General features: G+C 37.7%; 1 protein-coding gene across 1 annotated transcript in view; it reads left to right on the top strand.

Moving 5' to 3' along the window:
* SRBD1 (S1 RNA binding domain 1) overlaps positions 1 to 26,128 on the top strand; it is a 139,066-nt gene that overhangs the window by 72,250 nt on the left and 40,688 nt on the right. The window contains exon 15 of the mRNA XM_009904029.2: positions 8,455 to 8,537. Coding sequence (XP_009902331.2) covers positions 8,455 to 8,537 — 83 coding nt within the window. The remainder of the gene's footprint in view (positions 1 to 8,454; positions 8,538 to 26,128) is intronic.

Raw genomic sequence — 26,128 nt, 5'->3', positions numbered from 1 at the left:
GGGAATCAGTTGCTAACAGTTCCTAAATGCAGATAGTCTGGAAATGACTGGGACTCCTACTACAGTTGTGCATGGTGAGAGATGTTCTGGTAAACTGCACTGTTATTTCTTCCAGCACTGTAGAGTGTAGTAGTAGGCTCAAGGAGAGGAGTTTGATCTTCTGTAATCTGCAAGATCAAGAGCCATTTAGATTCTTCAAATTTTCTGCCTTGTTATAGAATTAAACCAGATTATTTTGAGCTACATGAAAACTATTTTGTCTGGCTGGTTTTGAGCAGTATTTTCACTATGCTAACAGAATTGCCTGCCAGTGTATAGCTTTTAAACTGAACATAATTCTCTCTGTGCACGTTAGTTTGCAAATGATGTGTCATTTTTGTGTGCTTTGTGCAAAGGTGTGATGCTCAGTTTAGGAAAGATGTTGAGTTGCTGGAAGGTGACCAGAGAAGGGCAACAAAGCTGGGGAAGGGTTTGGAGCACAGCCCTGTGAGGAGAGGCTGAGGCGGCTGAGGTGGTTTAGCCTGGAGAAGAGGAGACCCAGGGGAGACCTTATTGCTGGCCACAATTACCTGAAGAGAGGTTGTAGCCGGGTGGTGGTAGGTCTCTTCTCCCAGACACCCAGCACCAGAACAAGAGGACACAGTCTCAAGCTGTGCCAGGGGAGGTTTAGGCTGGACGTTAGGCATACATTCTTCCCAGAAAGAGAGATTGGCCATTGGAATGTACTGCCCAGGGAGGTGGTGGAGTCGCCATCACTGGAGGTGTTTAGGAAGAGACTGGATGAGGCACTTGGTGCCATGGTTTAGTTGGTTAGATGGTGTTGGATGATAGGTTGGACTCGATGATCTCCAAGGTCTTTTCCAGTTAATTCTGGTTGTGTATAGAAGCTGAGCAATTACACTATGTTGCAACCCAGTTCACCTTACTTTCCCCTCCTTTACCTATTTCTTAAGTCCTAGATGGATTTAAGCTCAGCAAATGGACTCTGCCTTTTATTTACAGAGCACCATTTTCAGTGCGTCTGAACAAATTGAAACTACTCCGACAGTTCTGCCTAAAAGCCATCTCCAGAGGCAGAGCAGTAGTCCAGGCTCTGGTAACACCAGTTCCCTTTAGCATAAAAGAGTTACGAAAAAGGTTTACTTCCTTCTGGATGTAACTATGCTTATCTGTGTGTATTTTCCTTAGAAGGGTATGTTGCTGCTTTGAAGCATGGAGCCACAGGACCAATGAGTACAAAGATGCCCTTCAATTTGAGGAGTTTTGTTTTGCTTTTTATATAGGAGTATATTCCATAATTTACCAAGACTGCTTTTCTTACTATAGGCACGGGAAAGGGCATTCTGGTCACTTTTGAAAGGTTATTTTGTATCATTGATACAAATTAATCTTGTAAGTGCAGAACTTCAAACAGCTATTTTTTTTTTTTCACTTCTAGTAGTAACAGTAGTCAGTGTCTTGTTAATGTAGTTAAAGTTAGGAGTGGTATTCTGAATGTGAAAAGCATAATGATGATGTTTGCCTTTTCATCTGAACAGAGGGGGAAAGGTTCTTTCTGAATTAACAGAATCCTGTAAGACTAACTTATTTACTTCTGCGACAGGGAAATCACATCAGGCTTCAGTTCAGTGTTTGACTCTCATCTCACGTTGACTCAAAGAAGGGAGACCATCTTGTGATGCAGAAATTATTAATACTTAGACAAGTTTTTGAAAATGTGTTTCTAAGAAAAAATACTGATTTTTTTTTTCTTTTTTAAAAGCTGCATTGTAGTGTTCACTTGTCGAGGGTTTTTTTTTCTTGATACATATTTATTACTTCCTTTTTGTATTCAGCCCATCCCTTTTAAAGATTTCTGCAGTAAATAAATAGAACACTGTCATTCATTATTTCATTAATCTTAGGCAAATAACAGATTATCAGTTTTATGGAGTTAAAAGTAAACTGAAGTGTAACCTTTTAAAAACAAAAACCTGCCCACTTGCCACAGAAGAATTTTGGATGAAATGCAGCTGTTGAGCAGTTGCTTAAAATAAATTGCATACTTTAAACCCACCGAGAAGATATATGAGGATTCAAAACTGTGTCACAAATCCTGACCTACTGAGAAAGAATGCTTAATGAAAAGACTACTGTACGTTTCACTGTATCCTCTGCAAGGAGGGTGAAATTCAGGTCAACAGAACAGAAAGTGCAATAGAAGGCTTCTAGGACTCAGGAAACCTGAATAATCGATCACTTAATAAATAGTGTGACAGATACTTATGGAGAGTAATTGATCTTGAGCACAATAATAGGCTTTATAAAAGGATTTAAATAAGTTGTAATATTTTCATATCTACTCTGGTATGATATATTGACAGTAATTAGGCATGCATTTTTAAGTTAGTCTCTAATTACCTTAATGTAATTATTATTTAATTTCATTGACATTGAAGTTTTGACTCAGGTTTTTAAGTTACAACTGTTAATTTAATGGGGGGCTGAGGGGGATGAGTCAGCATGTCTCAGCAAGAACTAAATAGTGAAGAAAATGAAGAAATGGAAAGAATTAAATGAGAACAGCATTCTCATTTACGGCTAGATTGAGGTTGAGCTAATCGTAGCCTTAATAAGTTGGGGTTGTCATACATTTGTTTGTAAAACATTTATAAAGCTCTTCACAGCCCCTTATACATCTGGAATCTTCACATTGTTTCAAAACATAAGCAAATGCTCCTATATGTATGAGGCAGATAAACTGTCACCATTTTTGACCGGGATGTGGTTTTATCCGTATATAAAGACCTGTGTGTTTAAAGGAGGGAGTGAAATCTTGGTCTTCTGGCCAAAAATGTTTTTCTTCTTGCAGTGGCAAGAAGCAACATTAAAGCACCACTGTATCCGAAGGAAATTGAATATTTTATTTTATTTTGTGTCCTTCTTCTACCCATAATCATTCCTGGCAGCCTCTCGTGCTGCATTTGGCAGAACTTTGTATATTCATTTTCAGGCTCTGTATCTGCAGCTATTAAGCTTTTGCTTTATGGTGTGGCACTTACACAGAGCAATGGAAAAGGAGTACATTTTCATAGGCGATTATCTGAACACAGGATTTGACAGGCTCACCCCAAAACAGGCACAATACTTGAAATGATTTATGGTAAATTTTCTTATGTAGCTGACATGATTTCTAGCTGCTTTTGCACCTCAAATAGTGTACACGTCTGATTTGGGTCGTAATGATTGCTTTAGACCTATTCCTTTGCTGAAGGGAGGCATGTAACATAGCTAATTAGCACGAGTTCTGTTGGGTTTTTTTAGCGCTGGCAGATGACATGGCTCTTGTATAGATACCATCTATGGAAGTAGTTGGAAGCCTGCTATATTAGTTTTACCCCTCACTGTTCAGAGTGGGTACTTCTTTCCATCATTAGTCTGACAAGGTTTAGCTTGAAAACCGTTACCAGTATTCCAGACTGGAAACTCTCTCCTTTTTAATCCCTGTGAAAAACGTTATCGTGTACTGGAGAAGGCGTTAGTGGAAACAAGGTTATGTGGTATCTGTGTGTAAGGAAAATAATCTTTAATTTTGAACTTGTCAGTTTGGAATTAAGAGAGATTTGATCTTTTTAAGACTGAAGTAGTCAGGTCCTTAAAAATGTTTGCAATTTCACTGTTAATAGAATTCCCTATTTTCTATGAAGATCAAACACTGAGACTGTCATAAATTGTGCAAGCTCATGGAAGCTTTTCACCCCCCCCCCCCCCTGTCGCTGCACTTTATTGCTGACAGGCAAAAATACTTAACTATCTGGCAGGTTTGTCTTGTCAAATAGTCAAAATATGGAGTGAGTTAAGACTGTTAAATAGTTAAATTGCCTTTCTTACAAAATGGCAGGAAATGTCCTAATGGGAAGATTTCAGTAGATATGCTTTCTGTAACATCCTTTATTTCTCCTGGATTTGAAGGAGCAGGTGATCTACATTAAAGTCAGAGGACAAGGTAGGCAGTTCTGTCGCTTTACAGTTTCACATGGATTTACTGCATGGCAGCACAGTATGTTACTGTAATTCCAAGTGTTGCAATGATGTTTTCTTTTTAATTGATAATTTGGCGCTTTGCATTTGGTGTGCAATTCTTGTGGTGATTTTTCTAATAGAAATACTTAATAGGGTTTTTCACATTTTACTTTGACTAATGTATTATAGAATGGCATCTCAAACATTTCGGCTTTGGCTCTGCTGATTATTTTTTAAAAATCTGATTTTCTGGTTTCGCCTTGCATGCCATCATATAATTTGTTTTGCATTTGCTCAAGGCAAAGTGAAGCATATCTCAACTGTAAAAGCGAGAATGCTTTACTTGTTTCATTGTCACTCATCTAAAAAGGCATGTTCTTTAGCCATTCCAGAAATATATTTTAAACATATAAACAAATAGGTTTAGGCAATACTTGTACTAGGGTAAAATTGGTTAATACATGTTTTTAAAAGGGGGGAGGGGAGCAATCAACTTTTTGAAATGTCTTGGTTTGATTTTTAAGGGTGTGGTGGTTTTAGGCTATGCCTTTAAAATTTAGTTACAGATTTCAAGCAGAAAAGTAGAAAAATGTAAATAAATCACTATTGGGTATAAAAAGGAAAGCAAAAGAGTATTCTAAACAAATTCATTGGGTAAATATCTAGAATAAGAAGAGCTGTACCATAACAATTCTTGCCTTTTCTCCTCTGATCTCTGGCTGTTTCGTTTCACTTGGGAGAGATAACCTGCTTATTGGCTGCCCTTGGCTAAGTCTAACTTCTCTGCTCCTTTCTCTTGTTCCTTTTGTACAGGGGTGCAAGGGTGAGGCAGGGAGGGAGAAGCGAGTGGCTGTTTATTAATTGTAAATCTCTGTATAATATTGTAAATCCTGTATATTTGTACATCTTCATTGCATTCCATTGTAGAGTGTAGATTTTGCTTGTAAATACAGCTTCATTTGCTTCTAACTGAGTTGGTCTGGCAAAGTTAATGTTGGGGGGGAAACTTCAACCAACCACGAAGGGGGAAATGCTAAGACCATCATGTTTTACTCTGCCTGGTCCACAGTGGCAGACATTTCACTTCTGCAGAGCCATCATGATTTCAGTAAGGCTCCCCTTGCATTGTAAGAGTTCATCCACATGGATCAAATTTCTAGAGTGGAGTCTCACTGCCCTCTACAAAGACCTATTGCTTTGTGCTAGTATGGTAGCAAAGGAAAAGTGGGTTTTCCTGTACAAGAGACGGTAGATGCTAATCTTGACTGAATTTGTGCCGGGAGAGAATGTGAGCAACTCTTACATTTCCCTATTGTGTTTTTTTTTTAATTGGAATAGTTCTAGACTACAATTACGACTTTAGTGGGAATTCTACAGGTCAGTTATCCCTAGTGGTGTTTACTGTAGGAGCAGCATCCCTTAAATTGTATAACTGACTGCTAGCTGATCTTTGTGCTTCATTATTGTGACTGTTAGGCCTGATCCAGCAAATCACTTTAACTATGTAGCTATGCATATGAATAGTTCAGCTGGTTCTGGTGGGAATATTGACATGCATCTGAACTGCCTTGCTAGATCAGGCCCTACATCTCTGCTGGAAGCCTCCTAGGTATGTGATGGTGTTGTCAGCCTAGTTATTATGACAAAAAGAGTCTAACTTTTGCTTTTAATTGAGGGTTCACAAGAGAACATTCTGCTTGGAAAATTTCTGTATCAATCTATCCATGTAGTTGTCTATTTCTAAAAGATGTAATGAAAGTAGAGTGAGAGACATTAGCTCTCAGGTTAGCTAAAATGCAACTTTTGAAATGTGTTTTGCCCTTAGGTGGAACAAAAAGAAAATTCTCTGAAGCATTTTGTAACTTTTAAGCAAGTTGAGTTTTAGAAAGCTTGCTGAAATAAAAACAGAATACCTGCACCTAGACATAAGTGTGTTCAGAAGAAATACCTAGTTTCAAGTGTGTCCTGGTTTGGATCAGTATTACTTTCACTGATGTTTTGTTCCACTTTTGTTTGCTAGCTAATGAACAATAGATACCACATGTTATTTCCAAGTAATTAATATGAATTGTTGTATAGGAAAGACATTCTGCTGTAAAACTATAAGTGTAAGTGATAACTGGTGTACTCAGACTGGTTAACCTTTGGAGATCCTTTTTGACAGGAAGGTGTATGTGATTGGCTTTGAATTCAGAATTTATCTATCAGAGAAAACAGGCATATCAGATGTCACCAGCACAGTGCTTTCTGAGCCTAGCTAGCAAGCTGCCGTTGTCAGTGTGTGTTAAAATGGATAGCAAAGGATATGAGGAGTCTTGCATGACTGTGGTGAACTTCATGTTAACTGTGTGTTTAGCAATGCAAGTCTTTAAAAGTGAAATCTCTAACACCCTGCAGTAGTGGTAGTTGCTATTTAAATTAGGACTGCAAAGATGATTAAGGGACTGGAGTGTCTTTCAAAGAAGGAGAAAGCAAGATAACTGGGAGTATCCAGCCTGGAATAGAGGAGGCTCAGTGGGATCTTTATGTATTCCAGTTGTATCTGTTGCCTCTTGTCCTATTATAGACACCCTTAAAAAGAGACTAGCACCTTCTTGACACCCACTCTGCAGATATTTGTAAACATTAACAAGGTCCCCTGACAGTCCTGATTTTTTCCAGACTAAACAGGCCCAAGTCTTTCAGCCTTTCCTCATAAGACATGTATTCTAGTACCTTAATCATCCCCATAGCCCTCTGTTGGACACTTTTGTATATCCCTTACCCTCTTGAACTGAGGAGCCCAGAACTTGGCACAATACTCCCGATGTGGTTTTACCAGAGTAGAGGAGGAAGAGAATCTCCCTTGACCTGCTCACTGTAGGTAGTAGTGTGGCTCAGTTGGTAGCACGTAAGACCCTTAATGGGAAGGTTGTGAGTTCAAGCCTGCAGTGGGCAGTAGTGGCCTCCCTACTCTAGTCATGAGGTCTGTGGTGACAGGTTGGACTCGATGATCTTTGAGGTCTCTTCCAACCTTAGTGATACTGAATGCTGTATTCTTAATGCACCCCAGGATGCCATTTGTCTCCTTGGATACAAGGGCACACTGCTGTCCCAGAGAAAACTTACTTGTCCATGCCAGGTCCTTCTCCATGGAGCTGCTTTCCAGTAGGTCAGCCTCTAATCTATACTGGTGTGTGGGATTGCTCCTCCCTAGATGCAAGACTCTGTATTTACGCATGTTGGACATCCTTAGGTTCCCTTTGCCCAGCTCTACGGTCTATCCAGGTCTTCCTGAGTGCCTGCACAGCCTTCCGGTGTATTAGCCAGTTCTCCCAGTTTGGTATCATCAGCACTCTATCTCCTCATCCAGGTCATTGATGAAGATGTTGAATAAAACTCAGTGGTCTCAGTACTGACCCCTGGGGAACTCCACTAGGTACAGGTCACCAACTGAACTGAGTTCTGTTGTTCAGACAGTTCATGATCCATCTCACTGCTCACTCTTCTAACCCAGACATCCTGAGCTTGCCTATTATGGTTGTCAGTTATTGAAGTCACATAGAGTGTGCTGATCTGCGCTCAAAGGGTGAGGCAAGTTAGAAATACTTCAAAGCTGGCTACTTTTTAAATTTTTTTATTTTTTTAAATCAAGAATAGCCTCCATTCCTCAAGGGCTGAGGATTATCTTGACTTTGACTTCTTTTTCTTCTCGAAGAAACACCTGGCTATAGTAAATGACCCTGTGGGAGGGAGAAGAGTTACAAATGCTGAATAGAGTCTTGATTTAATATTTGGAAGACCAAAAATTCTCCCCATGAGCTCTTAATGGCACCAGAAATGGTGGAAATAGTGCCCCTCTCCCCCTTTTTGTTTTTCCTTTTTGCCCCTAAATGTGGTTATAACAATGACAGATTGCCAAATGATGTGTTTTGGTATGCAGTTTAGATTAGCAAAGTCCAAGAACCATTTTCAAAGTGAACAATTAATTTGATATTTGAATTATGTTAGTATGGAATATATACCCTAGGAATGGCAACATTAAATAAATCTGTGAACGGTTACTCCACTCTTTTTTAAATGTTTGTTTCTACAGGTCCATGAGTTAAGGTTAAAGGATATTTGAGGGTTTAATTTTAAATGTAGTCCATTTAATATGGATGCAAGGGAAAAATTTAGTGTACTCAGGTCTATTTATTAACTCTGTGGCCTGATTTTTTTTAATACTGTTATTACTATTTCAAGTCTTAGGTCTGGCTTTAATTATTCAATTAAAAGCTTTGCTTAATGTATATTTCATGTCCCATGTCTAACAGTGAAAAAGAACGCTGCGATATTATTGGCTATTTCCAGGTTTAAAGAAAAAAAAAAGATTAATTATGTAGAAGATTTAAAAAAAAAAATTATCAAAAGCAATTCTTATTCTTATTTTTCAGGTAAAACCCACAGTTGTTTTGTAATTCTGTTTTTCAGTTTCCATAGCTAGACGCGTCCAAGACCCATTAGCTGAGTTAGTGAAAATCGAGCCCAAGCATATAGGAGTTGGCATGTATCAGGTAAGATAATATGTCTCATTTGAGTAACCTGTCATGCTATAGAGCAACACCAAAATGCTGCTTTGTAATTGCCAACTGTTTATGTCTCCTTTAAAAGACGTTTGTAGAGCTGATACAATGGTAGTAAATACCTAGGGGTCATAAACTACCTCTTTTTTTTTAATCACCTCTTTTAACGATTGCGATTGTGACTAAAATGGCTGTAGCCAGATGTATGGGCTATTAAAAACATCAGATCAGACAGGTAACCTGATCTGTAAAGCTTTCTCCTTTTTTTGCGTTGTTGCAGCAGTGGGGTTTAGCTTTTTGTGTAAAGTACAATGAGATATTGATCCTCCATTTTGAAGCCATTAATTTGTACTGTTGGGTGCATTCCTTCTTAGGAGTTTGTAATAAAAACATTTGTTTTAAAGGTTTTCATTTACTAAAGCTGAATTGGAAAATGTTTGACAACTCTTATTTTTATAGGTTTTTGTCAGTTATTTCTGAGAGCTAGTATTTACCTTCAAAGTGTTTTTATAAAGTGAAGGGTATTGAAAAGTGGTGTGTAAGTTACTATCATTTTACAGCATATTGACATCCATTCAGGAACATAATATTGATGTGCTTAAGTCTCACCAAATAGTTAAAAAGAAAAGAAAAGTCATCATGTGCTTTTTCTCTGTATTTTTGAAACTGTAGAATATGAGTAAGTTTGAAAGGCTGAAACAAAATTCAGAACAGAAAGCACAGAACTGTCTGGATCTGTTCTTTCAGGTTAGCCTGTGAGAGTTAATGGGGTAGAAGGCAACTAGCAGCCTAGAATCCCTTACTGCCACTGGTAAAGATGACAATACAAAGAAAGGTGCTATGGAAATTATCAAAGAAGTGCTTGTTTTGTTTTTGAGGAACTGTGGTCAACATTTCACTTGGTTAAAGTATTGCTTAGCATGGCTTTTGCAAGCCCTGCATGTTTTGCCACAGGCTGTCAAACATACTTGTGTTGGTTGCTAACTGCAAAACTTAGTGGTGTAACTAACATATAATTATTCTTTCGGTATGATCTATGCCATAGTTTTTTGAGGAAAATTAGATTGCAAGCCTGAAATATTGTAGATTTCATAACATGTGTATCCAGATTTCAATAAAAATGTGCTCCAGTGATGACAGCTAATAAATCAGGGGGTGGTCATCTGGCAAAAGGAAGAACTTCAATCTGAAGCATAGTTGGTTTCCTAATTCGTGGAGAGCCATTGCTTTTATCAACAAAATGACAAGTGATACAGATTTTTGTTGGTCCTTGCTTCAAGGAAATAAAGTATTTAGCAAAAAAATAATAATCTTGAAATCCTATTTCAACACTGAAAAGTAGGTTGTGGTTTTGTTTTTTTTTAAGTTATTTAAAAAAATTTAAACTGGAGCATTTTACTATTTGAAGTACTCTGGTCATTGTTTAAGAATGAAGAACTCTCACCTTCGTGGCTAGAAGTTACTGTTTTGAATTCTCACTATCTGCTTATGGTCTGTGTGCACATCGTACCAGCATACATGTGAAGCAAAAAGGCTCAGTGTTGTTGGTGGTTGTATGATATTATGAGATGAATGTTGCAATGAAGGTACTGGCTCAATGACTGAGGCTGGTGTCATTTACTTTTGCAGTGAAATAGAACGTGGGGTAACCACCATGTTCTAGGCCCATTCAGAGAAACTTTGTGGTCCACCACAGGTGTTTTGCAAGTAAATGTTCAGCTGTGTTATTTGTTCATGCCCAAACTGGTTACGTGAAAAAAATCAGAGAAATAATTCCTAAAATCCTGGTAGAGGTAGGCCTCAGAAATTGTACATTTCCAGCTTGTCTGTACTTTGCATCTCATCATGGCTTAAATGAATCCTCTGACAAAGGTGCACCTTCTGTTGGAATTCTTAAGTATCACCAGAGAAGCTCTAAGATGCTTGTTCAACATTTCTGAGGTATTAGATCTTTATGTGACACTACTGAAAGCAAATTTGAAAGAAAAGTCAGAAACTCTGCTGCCCTTTGTGTGTGGGAGCTCTCTCATGGTGTTGGAGGGGAAGAAAGTAGAAGAGGAATTAACCTGTTACGACTGCTCATCTGTCAGAGGGAGCAGTCACTTGCTGGCATGTTGAGAGTGCAGGCATGGAAGAAGCTGTTACGTTGTTCAGGGAGTTCCAGAGTAACAGATGATATAATTTCTCAGATAAAGAACATATCAAGTACTGAATTTTTATATCATTATCCAAGGTAATTTGAAAGATTTTATTGTATATTGATTAATAACTGGGTTTTTCTTGTAATTAATTTTGGGAATAAAATATGCAATGTGCAGGCTGAGTCAAAAATGTAACAGTTGTTTTTTTTCCAGAAGCAGTTACTTTCTTAACCCACTGTAACTGTAATCTAGCATTTAGATATGACCTCCCCTTTTGTAAACACCCTGAAATTGGTATTTAAGAATCTGACAAGTTCAGGTTTTGGCATTTCTGTCCTAAAGGACAGACAGCAATTAGTCCTGCAATTAGACAGAGGCAGCCTGAGACTGCACTGGTGCCAGTGCCCGTGGAAGCACAAGGAGGATAGCAGTTTCTTGAGGGATAGCTGCACACACTACTGTGTGTTGATCAAAAAGTAAGCTCCCTGAAGGGGTGGTCCTTCCTCTTCTGCTACTTCTGCCCAAGTGCCCCAGTCCTTTCCTAGTGTCGATAATGGCAGTGAGATGTCCTGGGTTGGCAAAAGTGGGAGGGAGAGAGGAGCAGCAGCACATAGTCTGTGGGAGGAGCGGAGCTGGGGCTACTGCTTTTGCAGCAGCCTAAGTTTTGATTGACTTGAGATGTGGCCTCTCTATCAGTTTAAGCTAGCCAGAGGTCCCAAACTACTCTACTTGAAAGGCAATGGCAGACACAATAATTTCTCTGTCTTTTCTGGGATCTGGGATTTTTTTTTTTCTCAGAGGTTCAAGTGAGAGTCTGGTGTGGCAGAGCCTGCTTGAGGAAGCCTGTGGCTTTTGTAATTGAACTACAGCACAGGAATGTTTTATGCTCATCTGAGCGACCCTGCTGGGCAGGAGCTGCTGCTGTGCTATCAGTAATGACAGTAAAGCAGGGAGGTGGAATAGTCATGTATTAAATCTGCTGCTCACAATATGAGCTTTCTTAATGTTCATAGGTCGTAGGCTGGACTTGACAACCTCAGAGGTCTATTCCAGCCTCAATAATTCTGTGGTTCTGTGAAACTGTGGAGTGTGTCTGTGCTTCCTCCCAACAACACTATGTGAAGGGAATGCATCGTTTGTAGTCACTGTTTCCATGGGATTTTGGATCCCTCTCGCTTGGCCTCTTTGGTACTTCATACTCATGTTTGTGAGAATACTGCTCTTTGCTAGCTTTTTTTGCTGCATGTTTTCCAAGAAAATCTGTTCATATTTTTGGGTATGGAAATACAAGTTTCAGGTAGCAAAATATCTCTGTAAACTTAGTCTTGTCAGTTGGGATTTGTGTTTACTTGTTTTAGATGACAAAAGAGATTGAAACTTGTACTTGACTGCCTGCTTTTATTTTCATTCCAAGTTATGATTCCACTGTTGAGAAAATCTGGTCTGTCAGTGAAAAATAAACAGGGTCCAGATCTCCTAACAGGTATTTCCTTAAACAGAGAGAAGAACTTACTCTAGGATGCCTCTCAAACTGAATTCCAGTTGCCTAAAGGTCCTTGTCTTCCTTAATCTTTATCTCATTTGGAAAATTGTTCATTCCTCCCAGACAGGAACCTAGCCAAAATTAATTTATCACCTTCAGACCATATTACTGTGATTTTTTGTGAAGGTGATGCCCAGACTCTGCCTGATACAGAACATATTTGCCTTGCCACCTCCCCATGCCAGTTCAAAGATAAATTCCTATCAGGGAAGAAGTGGTTAGTAGTAGACTTTAATATGCTGTAAAACGAATTTTGGCTGATGAATTACCACTACTGTTATAATGATCTTGGAAGTTGTAGATAAGAGCGGAGGACAAAGCTGCTTCACAAAGATTGTGGTTAAATAATTTAATTCCAGAGCAAAGAAAACAAAAGCTTAAAAAGATGCCTAAAGAACAAGAAAAAAATTCCTTCCTCTCAAATAGAAACCAAACTTTTCATATGAGAATGAAACAGCACTAGCATAGGTATTTGGTTGACCAGGCCCTATCAAGTAAGCTTAAGTAAAGGGGGAATTAAATTAATAAACTTCTAAAAAGTTAAAATTTGAGTATATATTGTAAGACAGAGAAGTAATGCTAGGGGATTGTGTTAAATTTGATTGGTCTTTTGCTGTTCATTTAGTGTGCAAAATTACTGGATGCTGGTGGATCTCAAACTGACCTGTGCATTGTGTCTGATCTCGAGAAAGCAACATCTTATTTGGTCTTCATAAATTTTGAGGGGAAAAAACCCTAATCTTTTCATGATGTATTTTTGTACATCTTCATTTTTTGATGTATTTTGAAAATCAACATCCCCAAAGGATGCAAGAGATAACATATGTAGTTTTCTAAACTCTGAAGTTGGAGAATACTTGATTCCAGATATAGCTGGAACATTTTGTGTCAAATAAATAGAATTTGTAAACAATACTAGCAACTCCAGGGGAAAATATGGGTAAGAAGATTCTTGGTTTATTTTGGATATATTGCTGAATGGTCCTGGTCAAAGGAGAGTTTCATACATTTGAGAATGCCTTTTCTGTCCCTCTCAGTCTTCCTTTTCCCTGTGTTGTTCTCATTATTGAAGTGTATCCATTGTGGACGGGTTTATGACCTGTAGGACGTTTTATTATCACAGTTGCAATTTGATATGTATTTTATGCTTGGTTCCCTCACCCCCCAGAAAACCCCCCACAAAACCAACAAAACAAAAACAAACCACCAAACCCCAAACCAAAAAGATGGGTATGTTTTACTGAATGACAATGTAACTTCATGGAACACTTGAAATCAGACATGCTTCCTTCCTAGTTGTACCAATTCTGTCTTAATTATGGCATTGCAGATACAAACCACTCAAAAATGCTAACCAACTATTTAGTAGTGAGGCATGTCACTGAAGTCAATCCTGCTGAAAGGAAGGGAATTTTTGTTTCTCCTAGAATGTTTCCTGCTGTTGCAGGCCATCCCTGCATGGACTTTCCTTTCCTGCCTCAGTGCCAAACTATACTCATGCTGATGAGGGTAAACTAGTGGGCAGCGATGGAAGGTTGTTACTGGCCTCTCCTACATGTGGATGAAACTACATACAGCCCTTTTAGTTTGTTGCATGCTTTAATTATCTTCTTCCTCAAAAGAAGTCAAGTCTTTCTAAACCTCCAGTAGGAGCCTGTGTGACAGGAGGGGTATTAGAAAGGTGAATCTCAATTTTGACAGTAGTATCATTTAAAGTTTTATTACTCTTCTGAATGCCAATCATGCAAATTATTTACTTGGGGCAAACTGACTTTATATTTAATGCTTAATAGTTACTAAGACTGGAGGTGAACTATAGCAACATTTTAGAAATACAGGGATCAAAGGGACCTCAAGGGTATGTGTAAGTACAAGACTAAGATCAGATACAGCCTGGTACAACTGTGGGGTGAACAAGCCTGTGCATTATTTCTATTTGTTGTCTTTCCTGCAAGAAAAGCTGGCTTGACCCTTGCATCGCACCCTAGGAAAGATAACTTGGTAGCTTTGTTTGCTAAGTGTTTCTGAAGCTAAGTGATTCTGGATCTTTAGATTGCTTTCTTTCTAAACCATTATTTTGGGTAAAGTAAATGTTGTATTGTTTCTCTAATAGTGGAAACTGTAAAATTAGTGTTTAAACAGAAAGCTGCTAATAAAAAGAAAGCTGTAAAGTGGTAAGTGACTGCAGACAAGAGTAGTCCTAATCTGAACACTGGCCATCACAGTCTTTTATGGTGAGGTTGATGGAGCATTGGCACAGGCTGCCCAGAGAGGTTGTGGAGTCTCCTTCTCTGGAAACTTTCAAAACCTGCCTGTATGCCTTCCTGTGCAGCCTGCCCTAGGTGATCCCACTTTGGCAGAGGGGTTGGACTCCATGATCTCTGCATAGCTTCCAACCCCTAATATTCTGTGATTCTGTAGTTTTCCTTAAAACAACCACAAGTTTTTGTGGCAAAATATAAGGTTGTATCTTTCTTTTAGTTATATATCCTTTGTGTAGCATGCTTTTGTTTAATAACACAGAGCAGAGCATGGGAGCTAACAATTTCTTTTTTTCTTTTCAGTCAGAAATGTTCATTTTTCACTGAATATTTTAGAACTTTATTTCGTGCCTTTTTATTGGTTAGTTTACCCATAGAGTACATGAGTAGTCAGGTGTGTTAGCTTGGATAGCATGGGAGAATCACCCATTTATGATGTCAGAATAAGGTGATATAGAATGTGCAATAGTGTGTTTTTTAAATCTCTCAGGTATGATTGTCCAAACAACCTCAAACTTGAGCTTGCTTTGTTAAGCTCATTAACAAATTTGTGGGGGATTTCAACTTATGTTTTTCTGATTAAGGCAGTGTTATGTTTTGCTAGGTAAGCAGTGCTTTACATTGCATGTTTCACATTATCTCCTCTGGAAATTTGGAATGTTATTTGCTGGTCAGAATTGCAGGTTTCAACACCCAGTTGAACAGCCTGTCTGCAAAACACTTGAGCATTCCGTCTGTGTTACTACAATGAATTTGTATATACAGTTAGGTATGGAATGAGTCTCCTATGCTAGAATTGCAGTTTTATGAGCTGGCTTATGTTTCTAAGTACTTCAATTGAAATGGTTGCATAAAGAGAACCTTTGCTTAAATCCTGTCAAAGGATACCAGTGCTCATGTCTGTGTATCTCACAGTAATCAGACTGCTTATTAATGAATGTATGTCACTTGTTTTTAGCAGTGAATAGCAACAGGTTATTTAATTACGAGCATACCTTGAGTTGAAAACACTTAAAATATGAAATGGACTGGTAGACTGGGGTCTGGCTGAAACTCTGAGGTATCACAAGAGTTATTCTTATGTTCTTATATTAAAGGAATTCCTAACTAGCACATATGTTGTCATTACTATAAATAAAAAAAAAATAAAATAATTGGCCAAATTCTGGGCACCTTCTGCATTGTATGTCATCTGAACAAACTCACTGGGACTTCAAAGACAGGGATACATGGGATAGTATTTCACCATGCTATTTAATCTCTCCTCAACAAAGGAAACTTGCACCTTTTCTGTGAACCTATACTCCCTTTTTCGTAGAGTATTGTCACAGAATGTTTTTCCAGCGTCTTGTGGGTAATTGATTGCTTTGAAATTAGTGGGAAATGGGGAGAACTTAGAGTTTTAAGGTGTACAAAAACTTCTTGAGGGATGGAGTGTGGTGGTTTTACCTATAGAATAGTAAAAGCAGGCAAGAAAAAGGGTCATGTCAGAAGGGAAACGGTATTTCAGAGACAGACAGTGGATATGTAGGCTGGTGAATGTGTTTGTGCTTACTGCAGGATTTCTACCACCACCAGCTTATCCTTAATTGTAGCATGGTAAAGTAAAAATCCTATGTGGTTTTGCCCTACACCATTTTTAGGGTGAATGATGTGCCTTTCATTTTAAAAAGTAAAACTTGGTGAGCAAAGCTCTCTGCCATCCATGGGAACATAAATCTTTGCAGACAGCTTTGTCAGGAAGAGGTAATCACCCCATAATGTTTTCTGGATGCTTTCCCACCCCAGTAAAGTAGGTGTGCAAAACTTAAGATTCCTTTCAAAGTAAGTTACACCTCTGGTAACTTTGCGCAATGTAATCTTCAGCAGGATTTACTGGCTGCTGGGGGTGGTTTACATCCTGTAGCTTGGCAGAAGTCTCTTTGGTTGTGTCTACCTGTTCTCTGACTGGCAAAGAGAAATCAGCTGTCCTGTCAGCAGTAAACTTTTGCTAGTCTGTTATGACCAATTAAAACAAAGGGATATAGGAAGAAGATAACCATTATGTGGTTAACGACTTTAGTTGGTGTACTGTGTATATTTCATTACCTCCAAGAAGATGTTCCAGCATGCTGAGGTGTGATGTTGCCCCTTTAAGGAAATGAAGGAAATGTGTGTATGTGTATTTGCAAAGAGTGAAGAGCACAGCGGTATTGCTGCATCTGCACATGTCACTCATGGAGCTGCCCATGGACGACAGCATCTCTTTTCACTGCTGTCACCAAATATGCTCTGTAGACACCATTTGAAAACTTGTCAGAGATGTGCCTTTGTAAGCCACCTTAACTGCAGGTAAATTTTAGACATTACTGCTAATAATGCCCCTCTTTCATTGATGCTATTTAGTATTACTGAGTTGGTATCTGCATAGGTGGGTCTTTATAGAGCTGCTGACAGTTTAGCAAAAGTAGGGAAACTTCAGAAGTGTTAGATACTGAGGCGGGATGATCTAAGGGTGTTGACAGGAAACAGCTGCTGAACAGATTTGCCCTCTCTTGTCAGTTTGTTTCTGATTGCTTAATTACCAGCTCTTTTGGCAGAAGTTTGTTAGGAGGTTGGGTTTTTTCACCATATGACAACAGATGATGCAAACTCATGTGATTTGTGCTCTAATTGAATTAGAATGATATGTTACTGTTCACAAAAACTAGGTGTAAATGCTGTTAATTTCCAGACTACCACAAAACCAGCAGGCAGGAACTCCTGAGCGGAATTGCCCAGCTATAGGGAACCCTCTGTGCAAGCGTGTTTAATATTACTGTTTGACTTTTTTTTCCTCTCTTTTATTTTTTTCTTCCTCCCCCGCTCTTTCCATAAATGTACTTGGGGAGAGCCAGGCAGATTTAAACTCTTTTGAGAGACTGTTCTGACACGGGAGCCAAATGGCAAGAGCAGTAAAATAGAAGTTTGTGAGGCTGGGATCCTGCCAATAGGTGTGATATGCCTTCTCTCTGCATCAGTTTGGAAACACTTGTTAGATTAAAAGCTGAAACAGAAAAGAGCATAATAAAGTCTGTCATTCAAAAAGTATTTTGATTGAATAGCTTCTGAAATGTGTGAGGGGATTTTGTGTTTTCTATTTACATTTCAAGAGTTTGGAAGTGAAAATACGCAATTTTAGCCTTGAAAAATCCTTCTGCTCCATTCACCTTGATTTTTAATTACATTTTCATTAATTAAGTTCATCACTTTTTTATAAACATTCTTTAAAATGCCAGAGAGAGAGCTGCAGATTGCTCTTGGCATAACCTGGAATATCCGTGATGTGGTATTCATAGAACTTGTTGATGTGGTTCATAGAACTTGTGCTTCAGGCTCAAACATTCATCTTTCATGTGAAGTAAGTTAATCTCTAAGACTCTGTGTTGTGCATTCTAGTCAGATTTTAATGTAAATATTATAATGATAAAATTGATTAAACTATGACCACAGTAAAAGCATGTCTTCAGTGTCCACAAAGTCAGGTAAAAGTGGCAGTGGAGATGTGAATCACTTGCTTTGTATGTGTGTGTGGGGTCAATTTAAACATCATTAATGTAAATATTATTTGTTAGTGGAGTTCTGTAGTCACCACTTGCTGTGCAGCGGTCATCTGTTGCATCTGTTGTTTTGGTTTCATGAATTAACAGTATATTCATTTGACTCATAGGGAAGCATACTAATATTTTGGTACTTTTGAGTGATTCCTTGTGAGTTCATAGCACAGCAGCTGTTGACCTAATATCTGAATATCTGGAAACAGCAATAGATTTCTTTTCACCCTCAGCAGGAGACCATAGGTGGCAATTAAATTCTTATGATATTTTGAATTCATAAATGCTCTGCTAATCTGTATAGTCCTAGTGATATATATTATGTAAGATAAGAACTTGATCCATTTTGCAGTGAAATACATAAAATAATTGTTCTTACTTGGTTTGAACGGATACCGAATTACTGAACATTGCAAGGACTTTCACAGGTTCACTTGAGCTATGGCTTTATTTTTCTTGGTAACTGTTCCGTATAAAAAGTAAGTGATGTGGTGTTAGTGTACGAATTTGTTTAAATATTGAATATGTGGTCAAATTTTTCCTCTCTTCCTTAAAGTAATATGAACTTAAAGTAGGATGACTTTAAGTTAGTGTTGCCGTTCCTCACAACCCTTCTGTGACACTTATGTCACTCAATATATATCACTGAAAATTGTAGCCTCTTTTCACTAAGAGGCAATATAACACACAAGATTTCTCTGTTCTGTAATTCACTGCTTTCTAGATTTTTATCTTGCTAATAACACTTTTGCTAACAAACAAGTTTGGAAAAAAATCATTTTAGAGACTAAAATCATGTTTCGCTAGATAGTGATTAATATCTGTAGCCTTTAGTTTCGTATCAGGAACATAAATATACACTTTTTTCTGTGTCAGTCATTGTCTAAGATTTCATCTTTGTTCTGCTTTCCATTACATACCATGAATTATATACCATATAATTTAATCGCTACTCCAAACAGAAATTAAATGTGCCCTAATCCAGAGTTACGTTGTTTGCTTTTACAACTGTAAGTCATAAGTAATTAATTTTCCTTGGAAAATTAATTCGCTTACCATTCCCAGTAGCATCATATGTTGACACAGGGTTACAGATAGTTTAATATTTTTGTTCAGCATATTGGCCTCAACTTTGGAAGACCTTAAAGCAAAACAAATTCAAATTTACTCAACTGTGTATAATTCAGAGTAATTTAAAGTGAATGTTGTCTTTATTGCTGTCAACCAGCTGATGATGATGATTCTAAAGTTATGTTCAATCTTCCAATAGAGTCTATGGACAGATGTGAGTTTCACATCAGAAACTTGGATATCATGACCACGGGAATGCCATAAGTAGTAGAAAAAATTTAGCTCCTCGGAGAACCTGACTACACATTACAAAGATTTGGGCTGGAGTTAATTTTCTTTCAACGTGCCTTATGTTGCATGGGACAGTAGAAGGTGATTCCTGTTGTACGCGGAAATTTGTGAGCTGATTTAATGTGAAACATTATTTTGGTTTTTATATTACCATGTAGAGAAAGGCAGCACAGACACCTGTGTGGGTGGCCCTGCTGCCCACAGCTGACTGGCCTTCTGAGATGGCATGGAGTAGTGTGGGCCAGAACGCTTCTGGAATAAGAGAGGCAGCTTCTAAGTCTAATCTTTCAAGTTTGCCAGGACGACCTCTTTTCTTTCCTTTTTTTTTCTTTCCTTTTTTTTTTTTCTCTCTCTCTCTTTTTTTTTTTTTTCCTTCTTTTCCCTGCAGCTCCATAAAACATGGTGTTTATTACTTTGGTTTATTTTTATTTATTTAAGTCTCCCAACTGAAACTCCAGTGATGCAGTGTTCTGGTTCAGACAAGCAAGGCTTATTTTATAAACGTCCCTTTGTGCGTTGGTGGCTGCATTGTGCCTGAATGCATGGGGTTGGTAAGAGTGGTGTTTAGTTTAGATTTTTAGAGGTGGAAAGTAGAAATTGACATCTAATTCCAGTGTAAAGTTACTGCTAGATCAAGCATAAAAGTATTAGTGCATTAGCAATCACAGTAAGAAAGTAAACTATGAGTCCTTTGACAATACACAGTCATATGGCAGACTTATGTAAAATAGAGCAGTGGATGGAAGAAAATACTGTGTGGATGCTTTTTTCCCCACAACACTGAAGTATTCTACTAATGGAATTAGATCCTACTAGTAATGACAGTGCAGGTAAATTCATCTGTAAATAGCAGTATTATGTGTAAATAAATATTATCACACATCTCTCATGCAATCTTTTTTATGTATATGCATGTGTAGACAACAACTCTGCCATAAAATTCAGTACCTGTTACTTTCAAATTCAGTTATTTTGAATTTTGTGTTTCTACATCTATCTTTTAATGTAACAGGTCCCAGTAGGTATTGCTAGCTGTTTCATTATTACAGCTGATTACTTTCAAAAGGCTTAGCTATGAACTGAGTTTGTCCACATACTTCTCCTTGGCAGTCACATACGATATTGAAGCTGCATGCTACCTACTGCACCCAGCTGTTCATGTCTTCCTTACCAGGGCCATCAGCTTTAACAAAGCACATTAAACTGAGCCTGCAGAAGTTCCTTTCTGCATTTTTGCGTACTCTTTGACATGATGTACTTTCCATCTCAGGTAAAGGAGAAACAAGCACCAGCTCTATCCTTTTCTTACTGTTTTTGTAGGAGCTTGTGCTGATTAAACATACAAGCAGCAGGCTCAGGACATAGGGTATCAGTATTCTCTCTCCAGTTACCCTTCTGTGGTACTGTTATCTATGTAATGTATGTAAAAAATGTTGTGTATGAAAAGTCTGCAAGCCAACCAAAAGCTGTTCTTACAAGTTTCTTGGCAGTTGGAGTTCGTGTTTCTTTTGGGAATATTCCCATTCATTTTATGATGACAGTGATTGTCTAAATTCACAAGAAAAATGAAGTTAAAATAATTATTGTTTAAAAAAATCTGCAGAAACTATTTCTTGAAGCAAAATTTATATTTTGAGCTGGACTGTAGTTTTGGATTGGATAATTCAAAGTTGGCAGTAAGTCTGAAAAAAAACGTTGAGCTGTGAAGTACAAGAAGAAAAAGCCCAAGAAGCATGAACAAATGCATACAGTGTCTCCTAATGTAAGTGCTTAGCTCTTTGCAGGCCACCAAGAATTCTACAGTGATTGACACGCATTCTGGCAAAGCTTCCCCCTCCCCCCCACAACAGCGCTGAAGTCAGTCAAAGTCTATAGACAAAGCTGAGTGAATACCAGTTTCCCCAGTACAGGGGCTATTTTTTCAGGAAGTCTAACTCAAACCAGATGTTTTGCTTAGGCCTAGAGTTTGTTGCTGCCAAGCATCTCATCAGAGGTCAGAGTTCTGGGCTCAGGGCCCTGCAAGAATTCTTTCACAAATTGCTATTCGGTGAGGTTTTAATCCTAATGGAAAGAATAATGTGCTTGTAAAATCTGCAGTTATTACAAACACAGTATACATATTGTGGACTTCAAATGACTACATATTTCATTCCCATAAACAGGGAATGCAGATGAATGCAGTGTGTAATAGTTTTAGACATTCAAACTTAAACCAAGTATATAGTTTATACTATTGTTAACCATTTGCATTCTTAACACTCCTGTAAAATGAATAGCAATCTTGACTAACAACTGGCAGCTTGGAAAATAACAAACACAGAAAGCCTCCAATAAACCAACAAAACAAACCCAAACAAAAACCAACCAAAAAACAAACCCCCTCAAAAAAAAAAAGAAAAAGGCAACCAAAACCTCCAGCATGTTTTGACTTATAAGCTGTTTCCTGAAGTAAATAGGAACCCTTATGGTTTTGAGAATGTTCAAAACCCTATTCTGCTTGCTAAGGCACAGTTTGTTTCTTTCCTCCTTTCCCTGTTTCGGTGTTTGGTTTTTGTTTTTTTTTTCTTTTTCCCCTCCCTGTCTCAGATTTTAAATAGCTTGGTAGCAACATTTTATGGTTGAGTTAATCATATATCACATATTTCTTCATACAGCTGATTATTAATCCCCAAAGCCTTGGAGCAGACTATATACAGCAGCTTATTTAAGAACTAGTGATGGAAAATCTCACTATATTTTTGTTGTCTTCTTGGGAGAATTATTGATAAACTTCTCCTGTCATTCTAATGCAGTGGCATTTGAGAATAAAAAAAAATTCTTGAATGACTTTGATAGGGTGCTGTAGAAGTGCAGCTGATATGGGATGAAGACTGAGATTTTGGCTATCAGAAATCAATATCTGCTACAGAAAACAGTGCTATAGTGTGAAACTGGGTGATGTAACTGATAGTACAGTGAGGCCGTAGTGATGAAGAGTCGCATAGCATCTGTTTTCATCGCACACTGCTGAAGAATCCTGTTTTCAGTTTTGATAACTCTTCAGGCTTTTAATTTGTAAAAACATTAGATTGCATTTAATATAACCGTGCTGCTTCATCTCATTCTAATTGGTGAATTTTACACAACTCATAAATACATTCTCATTATGGTGAAAAAAATGCATAACTTAGGAGAAAGGTCATGTCACTCAGAATAATTTTATCCTGTTTATGTGACAATCATAGTCAGTGATAGCTGTGCTGGGAAGGAGGTAAGTATGTGTAAGGCACTACATATGTGTTAATACCCTAAACCTACAGGCTGGCTGAGGTGTTCAACTATGGTACAGCTTATTGCTTTTTTAATTGCTGTTTTTAATAAGCAGACTAATTAATGCACGTTGACGCTGCAGTACAAGTGCTACCTTCTGGCGGGCAGGGGGAAAAATCTTTTACGTACTTTTCGACACTGCTATAACTGTTCACTAAGCCTCACCGTAGGCTAAATTTGTTTCATGGCATTGAATGCAGAGATTTGTAAAATAAGTCACTGCTACATCAGTCATATTATTGAATAAGAAATTGATGAAGCTGGTATTTGGACAACAAACTCACTTGCAGAGACAGTGCCTTTTTCAGAGTAGGACTTTGTTCCTGCTGTATTCTTTAGAAAGGAGAATGTACTCAGAGTGATATTGGTAAAATTCCTTTCCATTATGGTGCACATTTGTATAAATAGTACTTTTCCCTTAGTTTATTGAGTAGACATGACTTACATTTGGATGTACAGAACTGAATTAGGAAACTTGAGTTCTCTCAGTGGGCAGGTTATAAATTTTACCTTTGTTCCACTAGAATCTGCATTTTGATTGGCTACAATTGTTTATTTTATTTAATACACCCCTAAACTCCTATACAGATGTGCTATGTTTATTGCAAGTGGGATGATCTTGGTGCAAACTGCTGCCTCAAGGTGAGAAAGTGAATATTAAATGTGAATTGAAATTCATACGTACAAGATCATAATTCACATGCAATAAGAAGTGGAGACAAACTGCAATCTTAGAAGAGAAGCTTTTTCATATTAATGAACTTCCATTTGCCAATAATTCTGTCATTTGTAACTTGAATCATTCATCACCCCTGCAAATGGTTCTTTCAAGATGTTATTTGCAATTTTGTCTTGTGTTTTCATCCTTGATGTTGTGAAAATGACCGTCTACTGTTACAGGAATGAAAAGAGATCTCATTCAAACATCTTTTGTGTTTCCACTTTCAGTGAAAAATGTTTTTCAAACCTGCAGCTGGTTATTTCTGCAGGAGTTCCCACTTATATTCAGGTTTGATTGACATTTTGAAATGGCAGCTTTTCATGAAAAGCTGTTAACTTGTAGAATTTGGTTATGGTACTAAGACAGACTGACTTTGTTCTACTGTTGGGGCCTGTCCAACCTAAACACAACCCTGCATCTGAATTTAATAGTGCTACTCAGCACAGGGAGCACGAGGTTTTTTCTTCTTTTTTTCTTCTTTCTTTATTTCTTTTCTGTGGTGTGGGTTTTTTTAGTGGGTTTTGGGGTTTTTTTTAACACTGGTGCTTCTAATGTGTTTTTGAACCTGACCTGATAGGTACTCATCCTGAGATCTTCTCTGTCAGTAATTGGATTAATTGGTATTCTCCTTCTTTGTGACTCTCCTGGGCTGGCAGGTTGTGCTAAGATGCACTTTCATAATCTGAGCAATGAAATAATTTTTCATTTTAAATGATGAAAATGAGAGGAAACCTTTTTGTAATTACCATTAAGTCCTATTGTGTCTGTCTTAAGTGGCTATCTGCAGGCTTTACTACTATTAATTTTTGAAGTTTTGGGCATGAGGGCAAGCTTATGATATTAACAATTTTTCTGAGCAGTAACTGCTCATTTAATTTCTAGAAAAAAAGAGAAGGCAGTGCATAACAATAATTCTGCCCTCATCTTTACTAAGTTGGTCTTTAATACTATGCCAGAATGTCAGAGCAGGAAAGGGGGACATCCCTGTTTCTTGACAGCCTTCTAAATAAAGATATGTAAGTACCCACATATTAAGTGAGAAGGAAGAAGAGCATTTTTAACTTTGAAGCAGATTATTATTTACATAAGGGACTTAAAAAAAAAAAAAAAGTAGAGATTCAAGCATCCTAATATTCATCATTGATGATATCTACCATTGTTCTACTGCAGTGTGAGGAGTAAACCTTTAAAATTATCTACAAAGTGAATGTTTTCCCAGATGCCCATTCTGCCATTTTCCAAATTTAGAAATGATGTTTTGAGTACCAATTAGAAGATAAATTTTATGATGATGAACAAATGTTGGCAATTCTGTCCCATAATTTTGAATGAATGCTTCTGAGCTTCATGTGAACTTTCAAAGTGAAAGCAGAAGCATCCTAGTTGCCACCCAGACGTTACTTTTAAAGATTAATACATGCCACTGCTATTCCTCCAAGCAAAGACAGGATACATGGGTGCAAGCTTTTTGGTAAACCCTTAAGGTCATTGTGAAATACTAGACCAATTGAATTAAATGGCAAACTGCCCACTGACTTGAAGTGGAGACAAGATTTTGCCCTTTAACACTATCAGGCCCTAAGGGCAAGCAGATTTCATTCTTAAACAGACCAAACACGTCAGTGTTTCAAAGTAAAGCTGAGCTGCTGTGAAGTTTGACCCAAACTACACAAAATGCGGAGGGCAACACAGGTACCTTGAACTAGAAGTACGGCTGCTGTCCTGTTGGATGCAGTGGAAGATGGTTGCCGTTTTGAAATGTGGTCTTCCATGTCATTTTCTGTAGGAAAACATTATTTTCAGGTGTTATTGATTGCAAATCAACATTCTGTTTAAAAATGGGTAGGAGAATACAAAGAGTGACTAGTCAATGTACTGCTGCTTCACACTGTTCCCATGCAGAGTAAAACAGGTGGGATTTTCTGTCCCAGAAATAGGAGTGAACATTTCAAATGTGTATTTATTTTTACATAGGCAGTAGTAACTTTTTCTGGTATTCCTGCTATAGCATCCTGAGGTAAACTTCCAAAAATTTTGTCTACATGGTCTTCCTGGTTTTGAACAAGGAATCTGTTAAACAGAAATTTTTTCCATCAGTAAATTAATGACTGAAACACTTGGATTGCAAAAATAAAACTTGAATGCTGTTTCAACCAGGTGAGCATACATTTAGAGTCTTCAACCTCTTTTGTATTATAAGAGTAAATTCAATACTTGCAGTGGTATAAGTACTGTATAGTATTCCAGAGCAAAACAAAAATTCTTTGGGAAGTTGAACTTCTACCACATTTATCTAGGCAAAAGAATTAAGCCTCCTTGCAACATTCTTTCGAATTCCCTATTTTAAGCTTTCTTCTGTTTTATGGGGCTTTGGAAATTTTTGTTTGTTTGATTTGCTGTTGGGTTGGGGGGAGGTGTTGTTTTGTGGTTTGTTTTTTTAGTTTGTTTGGTTGGTTGTTGTTGTGAGTTGTTTTGTTTTGGTCTTTGGTTGTTGGGTTTTCTTTTTTAATTTGGCTTCCTCAACTTGCATAAAAATGCTGCCCTGAGTCAAGATTTTTGTACCTGTTTGCTCCCTTAGAATTAGCATCTGTGATAAATTTAAACATCACAAAACCTCGAAGTAGATGCATTTATAATATAAAAAGTATCAAAACCCTTCAAAAGTGTTTAGAT

This window comes from Dryobates pubescens, chromosome 16, assembly GCF_014839835.1.
Source record: "Dryobates pubescens isolate bDryPub1 chromosome 16, bDryPub1.pri, whole genome shotgun sequence".
NCBI lineage: Eukaryota > Metazoa > Chordata > Aves > Piciformes > Picidae > Dryobates > Dryobates pubescens.
The sequence above is the reverse complement of the archived record's forward strand: the minus strand, read 5'-3'. Positions and strand labels throughout refer to the sequence as shown.